At 32.9% G+C, this 11,187-nt stretch overlaps 1 protein-coding gene across 1 annotated transcript; it reads left to right on the top strand.

The window, feature by feature from the left end:
* The first annotated feature begins 1,595 nt into the window (after window positions 1–1,595).
* Window positions 1,596–9,745, top strand: LOC142638113 (cytochrome P450 71D11-like). The gene is made up of 3 exons (XM_075812107.1): window positions 1,596–1,874; window positions 7,444–8,070; window positions 9,122–9,745. The coding sequence occupies exons 1-3, from the start codon at window positions 1,596–1,598 to the stop codon at window positions 9,743–9,745; spliced, it is 1,530 nt and encodes a 509-aa protein (XP_075668222.1).
* Window positions 9,746–11,187: the final 1,442 nt, after the last annotated feature.

Here is an 11,187-nt window from a genome sequence, read left to right on the forward strand (position 1 = left end):
CAAGTGGTCATCCACAATTCTTTTGATCTCTTTTAGATGTGTACAATAACAGTAAAGTAATCCCACATATATATAGGGTTTTAGAATGCTTGTAGAGTTTATGGGATAATGTTGTAATAATGAGTACACTTATGGATATACATCTTCCCTATAGGCTTTATACATTTCACCTTTTTCACATCCCAATAACATTTTCATTGCCCAAAGTTTACACATTCCAATCAGGCTTTATTTCAAACATTTTCATTAAACATTTGCCTAACAAAATATTGTACTCTAAAACAAACATAACATAAGATAATATATAATGTACTTGGATTAAAAAGATTACTTCACCAGATGAATATTACAAAGTCTTTCAAAGGAAAAAACTAATTATTCTCCAAGTTGTTTTTCTTGAAGATGCTTGCAAGCTATGAAGCACGGTTGCGTTTCCAGATTCGGGTGCGGGTACGGGTGTAGGTGCGAGACTCAGCAATTTTTGAAAAAATAGGGTGCGGGTGCGGCGATTTAAAAAATTATTTAAATTTTTTTTATTTATATATTTTATATATTGCTAAGCATGATTTTTTATATAATAATAATAGAAAACTCATATAATAATAATAATAATAATAATAATAATAATAATAATAATAATAATAATAATAATAATAATAATAATAATAAGTACACAAAAGTTTTTTACACTTGAATTATTGACAGAGGTATTAAAATAGATGAGGCTTCCCATAAATAAATAAATAAGATGTGGCTTAGTGGCTCACGTATTTGGTCAGCCCAAAAACAAAATAAAGGATATATGTGGCAGATATTAAAATAGGTGTAGCATCTTCCCATTAAAAAAAAGAAAAGGGAAGATGTGGCTGGCTCACGTGTTTGGTCAAAGAGGGAAAACAAAATAAACAAAATAAACAAAACAAAGCCTTTAAGTGGTTAACAAAGGCATTTAGCTTACCTTATCATTTTACTGTAAAAAACAAAAAAAAACAAAACTTATCAAGAAACAAAACAGAAGGCAGGGGCTCTGGTGAAAAAACGGAAGAAGAAAACGAAGAAGCAAAGAAGAAGAAGAAGAAGAAAGGGGTTAAGGCCACCAGTATCTTGTGATGGCGACAGCGGCTATCTTGTATCATTATCCACCGGTATATTAAGTTTTTTTTTTTTTTTCTTGCCCGCAGATTTCCTTTTTCCGACCAAAACACATTGATATTTGGTGGATACAATCCGAATCAGCACGAATCGACACGATTCGAAGCCAAATCGGCACGAGTCGGCGTGAATCCGGAAACAAAAAAAAAATTCCGACGCGGCACCAACGCGCGGGCAGCATTGTCGCCCGCCACACCCTGTGTCGGACGCCGCTGCAGCACCTCTGATGCCGCGTCCGTGCTTCATAGCTTGCAAGTAATCCTTGGTTTTAAAAAATGCATATAGAAAGAATCCAGATACACAGCATCAAGATGCGCCAAAGTCCAAACTAAGATAAAATAATTACAACTGAGGCGAGATTATTGCACAAAAATGCTCCTAGATTCCACACCATGCATATATAGGATGCAATATTCACTTCCAATCTAATCTACTTTCCTCATATGGAACTCCGCGCCTTCTCCTTCCCAACACTGTTCATGTTCTTGCTCTTTACTTTCATGGTAGTTAAACTATGGAAGAGATCCAAAACCAACCACTCAAATTTGAATCTACCCCCAGGGCCATGGAAGCTACCTATTATAGGGAACATGCACCAGTTTGTTGGCTCTCTACCCCATCGTGCATTGAGAGACATGGCAATAAAACATGGCCCCCTTATGCACCTTCAACTTGGAGAAGTTTCTACCGTTGTGGTTTCATCACCAGAGTTTGCCGAACAGGTGATGAAAATTCACGATGTTATCTTTGCATCATTGGTTGAAAAACATGCTTGTTTATGATGAATGAGTGATAGGACATGAGAATGACTGTCATAATTTAGAAAATTGGTTCACTGGGCGAGGTGAGTACGTAACACCTCATTTCTTAACTTAACATCCAAAGTAAGATCCATGGTTCATATATAGACTAGGTTTTATCATGCATAATTTTTATCTTTTTATAATGTAACTATGACATCAAGGCAAGTAATTTTTGTCAGATTATATTTAGGGTCTGTTTGGATTACGCTTATTGCTGAAAATTGAAAACACTGTAGCGAAATAATTTTTAAATGTGTGAATAGTGTCGTGAGATCCATTTTTAATAAAAAATTTGCTGAAAAAAGAGGTTTGTTGTTGTATTCAAACGTATTCTTAGGATCAAAGCCATGTAGTATACTTATTAGGATCAAGTAATTTTTAATCTTTTAATAGTATAACTAGGACATCAAGCCACGTAATTTTTGTTAAATTATATTTAGGATCAAAGCTATGTAAGGACATCGCAATATTTTCTGTGCAAAAAGTCATAACTAATAAGCAAGTTTTTTTATTTTTTTATTATTTGGATTTTGGGGACCAGGTTTATAGCAGGGAAATGAAAAAGAATAATTAATTCTTTCTTCATTGTTTTACTCTTCCACCACTCTTTCCTAATTTCCTCCTCAACTTATACCCCTCCACAGCCCATGCCCTCCCCCTTAAAATTGTCCTCCACCACACAACTACTATTGTGGGATTTTTATACCTGCAAGAAAATACTAGAATTTTTTTTTTCTCAGTCTCAATCAAATAATAGAAAACAAATCAACTTTGTAGAAAATATTTTCCATTGAAACATTTTCCCAACAAAATTATTGAACTCTAAAACAAATGGAACTTATGACAATATATATTATATTGTTCGAATTAAAAATTACTTCGGCAGATGAACATTACAATTAAATGATAGTCAATTAGAAGAAACAAAAAACTAATTTGATGCCTCTCTAGTCTCTACCCTCAGGGCCATGGAAGCTACCTATTAATTATAGGGAACATGCACCAGTTTCTTTCATGTACATGGATCACCAATCACTCAGGCATTACAAGTGGGTTCCCAGCGTATTGGTCATGGGTAGCCATTTATATTATTCAATTAGTCAAATATTCTTGGTAGCCTTCACCATTGATTCTCACGACAATGACTTAAACAGCCTCCTCTACTAAAAGCTCAAGTCCCATCATGATACATGCCAAGGAGCTCATTCAAGGTTTCATTGAGGGTGAGATCCATTTGCGTGGTACCTTCATAACCATGGAACAAATCTTATGGGTACCAAGAAGTTCAAGATTCTGATTTTAAAATAGTTTAACTTGAACTCAATCAGTTTTGGCCTCTCCATTACAATGCAAAATGTCAAATAACTTGCTAATGTGTGTGGCCAATGGGGTGTGCAGTCAACCCGCCAAAACCGACCCGACCTGACCCAACCCAACCTGTCGGGTTGGGTTGGTTTTTAGGGCTTGGTGGGTTGGGTTAGGTTATAAAATTTTTTTTGATAACAGGTTAGGTTGGGTTTGGATCATAAAATTCTGAACCCGCCAAACTCAACCCGACCCACCCATATATTTAATATATATATTTAAAATATATTATATAATTAATAATTTTTTTAAAATAACTAGCTCTTCTTATCCTATATAAAAGCCCATTAATTCACACAAACCCTAGTAAATTACTGTGGGGGGCAAAAAGATCCTGATGAGAATGTGGGCCTTTTGGGCCGTGTTAAGGAAGGCCGACCTGCTACTGGGTTTAGAATTTGTTGGTACTATGGGTCGGCCCATACGCCAAGGATCCGAGGATCCAGCCGAGGGTGAACTTATCCTCGGACGGACACCGAAGAACTCGGGGTTTCGCAATAAAGATTAGGGGATGACACGGTTAAGACCAATGGTTAAAAGGGGTAAACCCTAGAATGCCCCAGAAGCACTGGTGTTGAAGAAATGTCAAAGATAAAGGCTGCTACCTCCACATTAAAGACCCTGCACCTACCACCCTGGCCGCATTGATGGGGAAGTGACACCTGAACAGTGGAAGAGAAACTTCTGGTTACTATTCAAAGGCACTGGGAAAAGAAATATCTAGGTTAAAGGGGAGGTAAGGCAACACGTGTAAAAGGTATTCAAGAGAGTAGTATTTAAGGAGGAATCTAAGACAGAAAGGAGGATCTCCCTCTTTGGAACCTAAAAGAAAGAGAAAAAGAGAGAGAGAGAAATTATATAAGAACAGTTCTCGGCTTACGTCCGAGTAGATTGATTTATAGCATTCTTTGTTGTTTTTAAGTGTTTATAATCTTTAGCTTGCTATTCAATCCTCAAACACTTCTAACCTGGGTTTCAAGCCCACACTCTACAAATTACATTGTTTAAGGCTCGTTGGGTCTGAGCCCGTAACTGTTCTTGGGGCCAGGTGCAATTGTGCACTTACAATTACTATTGTTGTTTAGTCATTAGTGTTATTTGTCTTTAAGAAGTTACATTGATACTAATCTTTCAGTTTTTTAGATATATTTAAATTTATATTTTTTTCTACTCAATTTAATAATAATAAAAAATAAAAAAATTTGTCCATCCCATATGGATTGGATTGGGTATTGGGTTGAACTTATGTGATGCGTTAGGTTGGGTTAAATTTTTTTTAACTTACCATGGTAGGTTGGGTCAAAAAATCTCCTTAACCTGACCCATGCACACCCTTACTGGCCATTTAATGTTTTACATACATTGACCCGAAAGAGGAATATTTTAGTTTTTTTTTTTTGTAAGATTGATTATAATTTTCCTGGTGATTGTAAGTTTTTATAATTTGGAGTGCAAATATTGCAAGCACCTCTATATATTTGGGTGATTTTTTGTAATTAAAATAAGAATAAAATTGAGCAAAATATCATAGCTACAAATATAAGCCCCTGGACTAGGACTTTTGATAGCTAAACAAAATAACAAATAGTAAAATATTATTATTTTAACATTTTTAAATTTATTTGATTAAAAAAAACTAACATAACGTGATCTTATTAATGAAAGCAATAAACAAATAATAAAATTGAAGAATAAAAAAAGTAAATGATAGATGATAGAAGAGAGAACTAATTTATTCCCCAAGTCTTCTTTCTTGAAGATGCTGGCAAGTAATCCTTGGTTAAAAACATGCATAAAGAAAGAATCCAGACCCACAGCATAAAGATGCACCAAAGTCCAAACTAAGATAAAATAATTATAACTGAGGCGTGAATATTGCAGAAAGATGCTCCTAGATTCCAAACTATTTTTGCATGGCTGTGCTTGCAAGTGATATGAATGACATGAGTCTTATTGAAGTATTGGCTCTACAGAGTTATAATATTGCCTATGATATTGGGGGAAAATGGACTTTTACCCTTAATTTTTGAACAATGCAGTAATTTGTCTCTGTTTTCAAACTATTTAGTTAAATGTTCCTATTTTGGAACTTGATTTTTTGAAAATCGAGTTCCCCTTATAACTCAAATTTTTAAAAATTGAGTTCCCCTTATAACTTGAGTTTTCTTATTACTGATCAAATTATTATCGATCGATATTTCGAGTTCTCTTATTAGTGCCAATTGGTATTAATTGAGAAATTATTAGTACCAATTGAAATTGAAATCTGATTTTTCTTTAGAAAATACTCAAAAATAGCAATCTAATAGTGAATTAGCTATGGGCAATTAATTAAGAGTTACTTAGGTTACTTGATAATAGTTAACAACCTATTGGCCTGTATTCGAGCAGTCCTAAGTATAAAAGACTAATATCATTGTAAGCAGGAATCAAGAAAGAAGAATTGTTAAAGAAAGTAGCAACTAGCAAAACGTTGTAATAAGAAACTAAAGAAAGCAACCAACAAATAAAGAAAGGAATAAACAAATAAATTATTAATAAATCTAATAATCACATAGCAGCTTAGTAACAGCATCAGTGCATGACTTGAATCTAAACATAAGCTAGAAAAAAATTGAAAAATAAATATATTATTATTATTATTATTATTATTATTATTATTATTATTATTGACTAAAACCAATTGTTTTTTTTTTTTTGGGTAATCTACGATATTATTTTATTAAACTAGAAAACAAGAGAAGGGCAATCTAACTTAGTTTTGGATTTATTGGAAGATGCATGACTAAAACCATGGAACTCACTCACATGCAGTCTCAAGTCTGTCGGTTGTGACCAGGGGCAGCTTGATGCATTTTGGGGCTTAAGGCGAAAATTGTTTATCTTGTTTCACATATAAAATTACTATTAATCAACATGAACCATGTAAATTATTTTTAAAAGTTTATAAACACAAAAAAAATTGACAAAACTTTTTACATTTATTAATGTGGCAGATTGATAGTACGTAGTGAGTAAAAAAGTGATGTCAGTGGTGAATCTAGTTGAAAATTAGTAAAAGTTTGCTAACTTGACTATTGTAAAAAATGTTGTGATTTTTTTTGTGAATTGCTTTATTTCTTTTCTTTTTTTTTTAGAATTGTTACATTCAAAATATTTTTCATGAAAAATCTTAGGTGTTAAGTTGCTTCTTGTTTTCTAGTTGAACCTACAACTAAAATTATTTTTTTACTGTCAATAACAACGTTTAACAATTTGCTATTAAGATTTTTTGTAAAAATATTATGGACATAACATTTTTTTTCTCTTTTTTATTTGTTTTTCGTTTGATAAGAAAATATTATTTTATTTACTGGTTAATATTTTGGCTTAATTAATATTATTGGTTAAAATTTAGGGGCTTTTTTTCACTTGGGGCCTTAGGCGGCCGCATCAATGGCTTATACCATTAAGCTAGCCCTGGTTGTGGCTTGAAAAAGTAAAATTATTGTACTTGAAAATAAATGGAAACTAAGACAGCAATATATATTTTAGTTGAAATTAAAAAAATTACTTCAGCAGATAAACATAACAAATGAAAGCCTATTACAAGAAAAGGTTAATTATTCTCGAAGTCTTCAGTCTTGAAGATGCTTGCAAGTAATCCATTGTTAAAAACAATAGATACAGCATATATAAAGACAGGAACTACACCTATGACCTAACAGCAAAAAGATGCCAAAGTCCAAACTATAAGATAATTGAAACTGAGGAGAGAATATATATTGGACAAAAGATGCTCCAAGATTCCACACTATGCATTTATAAGATGCAATTTTCACTTTCAATCTAACCCACTTCCCTCATGGAACTCCCTGCCTTCTCCTTCCCAATCCTGGTCACCTTCTTGATCTTTATTTCTATGATAATAAAAATAGGGAAGAGATCCAACACAAACCATTCAACTTTGAATCTTCCCCCAGGGCCATGGAAGCTACCTATTATAGGGAACATGCACCACTTTGTTGGCTCTCTACCCCATCGTGTATTGAGAGACATGGCACAGAAACATGGCCCCTTGATGCATCTTCAACTTGGAGAAGTTTCCACCATTGTGGTTTCATCTCCAAAGTTTGCCGAAGAGGTGATGAAAACTCATGACGTTACCTTTGCATCAAGGCCCAGTGTTCTAGCTACAAAGATACTGTCTTATGATTCAACTAACATAGCCTTTGCACCATATGGCAATTACTGGAGACAACTACGGAAAATCTGCACCCTAGAGCTTTTAAGTGCAAAACGTGTTCAATCTTACCAACCAATTAGAGAAGAAGAGCTATCAACTCTCATTAACTGGATTGCTTCAAAGGCAGGATCTACCATCAATCTTACTGAGAAAATTGTCTCAACAGCTTTTGGCATCACTTCAAGGGCGGCTTTCGGCAAGAAATGCAAAGACCAAGAAAAATTCATATCAATTCTGAAGCAGGGTCTTGAACTTGGTGCAGGATTCAATATTGCAGATGTCTTTCCTTCTGTTAAATTGCTTCATATGATCAGTGGGGTGAGGACTAAACTTGAGGGGTTGCATAAAGAAGCTGACAGGATAATGGGAAACATCATCAATGAACATAAAGAGCGAAAGCTAGCAACAAAAGCAGATGAAAATGCAACAACAGAAGATCTCATAGATGTTCTCTTAAAATTTCATGAGCATGGTGGTGACAATGAGTTTTCCTTAACTACCAACAACATCAAAGCTGTCATCCTGGTAAGTATATTCACTGTTTGCTCACATCATATTGCTTTTGTGTTTCCATAGAATTTCACGTCATGTTTTTGTAATTGTATTGGATTTCACAATTTTTCTTTACTAATTTTGATTGTATTTTCGTGAGTTCATAAAAGAATGAAATTGAACAGAATGTGTATGACAGACAAAATTTAGACCCGGTTTTATAGTTTGCCAATTTTCAAATAAGGTTGTGGTGGCTCTATCCTTCATTTCCTAACACCATAAATTCCCCCCATCCATACAGACTGAGTAAATTAATCTATAATTATTCATATAAAAAATATTAAACTATAAGACATATCAAAGTACCATTGTTGTTTAAATTTGACAAGCATTTATCAAGGAAAAAATTTTAGAGTTCTCAAACCCTACTTGGAGTCACTAATGGAGATTCTTCCTTGTGTGAAACTAGTGCTGAAAATTGTTCTTTCTATTGCATAATTTAATGTTTTTTGGGCAAATTCTAAAAAAGCCCTAATGTTTGTCCATTGTGATCAATTCAACATTGATTTTTTTTATTTTGTTTTTTTATACTCCAGAATTTTTAAGTCATGATTTGTCTATGAAAAATATTATATTCACAATATTTTTACAATAAATCTTAAGTGGTAGATTGTTATTAGCTGTTATAGGTGGGCAAAAAAGTAATTTAAGTTGTGAATTCAAATTAGAACCAATAATAACTTATTACATGTGATTTGTTGTGAACGTAACATTTCTCTTTATTTAAAAACTACTACTATATAAAGAAAAACCCATTTTTGGTATTTATTAAGAAGTGAATACCGTATATAAAGAAAATGAAACCCCGTTTTCTTTTTTTCCTTTCTATTTCATTTTTTGAGAGGACGAATCCCGTATTCAATTCTCATGATTTTGGTATTTCAAAAAATTAAGATTTAATTTATGAGTAAATTCTGGGCTTTATTTTGGACTTTCTTTTAAGTTTTGATTTGTTTTGTTTTTGTTTAGGGGGGTTTGTATTGGGTTTGATTTGCTTAATTTAAAGTTGACTAATCTCTTTCAGGATATATTTGGTGCTGGGGGTGAAACATCAGCAACAACAGTGGATTGGGCAATGTCAGAAATGATAAAAAATCCTAGTGTGATGAAAAAGGCACAAGCTGAGGTGAGAGAAGTCTTTAATAGAAAAGGGAGGGTTGATGAGACATTCATTAGTGAGATGAAATATTTAAACTTAGTTATTAAAGAGACTTTGAGGTTGCATCCTCCTGTACCTCTCTTACTTCCTAGGGAGTGTCAGGAGAAATGTAGACTTAATGGGTATGAAATACCTGTAAAAACTAAAGTCATTGTTAACGCATGGGCAATTGGAAGAGATCCTAAACATTGGACTAAAGCGGAGAAGTTTCATCCAGAGAGGTTCCTTGATAGCTCTATTGACTATAGAGGAACTAATTTTGAATATATTCCATTTGGAGCTGGAAGAAGGATATGTCCAGGCATATCATTTGGTATGATCAATGTTGAGCTTCCACTTGCACTATTTCTGTACCATTTTGATTGGAAACTTCCTAATGAAATGAAGAACGAAGACTTGGACATGAATGAGGACTTTGGCATCACAGTTAGAAGAAAGGATGATCTGCAGTTGATTCCCATTGCTTATCATCCCTTGCCAGTTGAATAAACTCACACATGAATACTTTTTATTTCTTTTATGAAAAAATGATGGTTACATCAATTGGAATAAGACTTTGTATGCTTATTAGGATAAGAATAATAGTATTGTATTTTTCATCTAAATGCAACAACTAATATAATGGGAATTAGCATAAAACAGTTCAATATATTTGCATATAGCATAAATGCCGCCTAAACTCTAGATAGGACCGACTCTTCCCCTAGGTGAGCTAGGCAATTTGCCTAAGGCCTCCAAATTTTAGGTAATAGATTTTTTTTGTTTGTCGCTTGTGGGATGCACTTTGGGTCCAAAATATTTATTTTTTATATTTAAGAGTTTTGGAATATAGAATTCATAATCTCTTTCGAATAGCTAAAATATATCTCCCACTCTCACTCTCATTAATAGACTGAAATAAACCTTGGAAATTTAATGTCTATTGTTTACTACACCTTCCAAGGTGTGTTGGAAATATAATAATGAATAAACAAGTTTGATACAATAAATAATATTCCAAATAATTAGCAAGAATGTAAATAAGAAATAATAAAATAAATATAAGTAAATTTAGAAATAACCTCACAGTGCTATAGAATCACGCAAAGTGAGCTGTCTTTAAAGGTTGATTTGTGTCACCCAAAGTAAAATTTGGTGCGATTGGTTCTCTTGGTCAAACAACCCTCCAGAATTAGACTATATCTTCGACCTTTGTGATGCGTACTTCGACTCACAAAAGGTTTAAGAATAACCTTCTATTGCCTTTTGTTAAAAACAAATATTCTTGTAGAAAAAATATGTAGAAGAGAAAGATAATAGAATTGTGTATATCTAAATATAGAGTAGTAAACTTTTTTTTTTGGAAAAAGGCGTTATAATGAGTATTATATAGGCTACTTATGAAAATAATATTCTATAGTTATTGGTTACTAATAACCAGAGACGGACTTAGAATTTCAAGCTAAGGGGGGGCGGAGTATAAGAAGAAAAAAAATCCAAATAAATATCCTTATAGTACTAGCAAACTATATATCAACCAAGATCAATACACAAAATCAGTGTTTCTTAACACATTAAGATGCAATCTTTTACCCAAAAAAAAAACACACACGCACAAAATAATATTGTTTCTTAAGAGCATTAACTATTGCAAAAAATAAAAAATAAAAAATAAAAATAAAAAATTTATTTCCATAAATCAAAACTTACTTTTGCTACTTTAATATAGCATTTGAAATGTCTTATACAGTTGTGTTTTTGGTATTTGGTATTCTAAATACTAAATATTTACTATTTAGAACACCTAATGTTAGTACTCTAATACTGTGCTGACTGAGATTTTTTATTTTTTATTTTAAAATTTTGTTTTTGTTAAGTTTTTTAGTTGGGTGGTTGCTAGTTGGGCTAGACTAATTAAAATGGAGGGAGTCTAAGTCATTGAAAGAGTGAGG

Source organism: Castanea sativa, chromosome 6, assembly GCF_040712315.1.
Source record: "Castanea sativa cultivar Marrone di Chiusa Pesio chromosome 6, ASM4071231v1".
NCBI classification, from domain to species: domain Eukaryota; kingdom Viridiplantae; phylum Streptophyta; class Magnoliopsida; order Fagales; family Fagaceae; genus Castanea; species Castanea sativa.

What these genes read in the sequence shown, in the direction of transcription:
- LOC142638113 (XM_075812107.1), top strand. Translation starts at nt 1,596, where the DNA reads ATGGAACTCCGCGCCTTCTCCTTCCCAACACTGTTCATGTTCTTGCTC. An exon ending in CACCAGAGTTTGCCGAACAG is followed by an intron (nt 1,875 to 7,443) that starts GTGATGAAAATT and finishes TTTGCCGAAGAG; the next exon opens with GTGATGAAAACTCATGACGT. An exon ending in ACATCAAAGCTGTCATCCTG is followed by an intron (nt 8,071 to 9,121) that starts GTAAGTATATTC and finishes AATCTCTTTCAG; the next exon opens with GATATATTTGGTGCTGGGGG.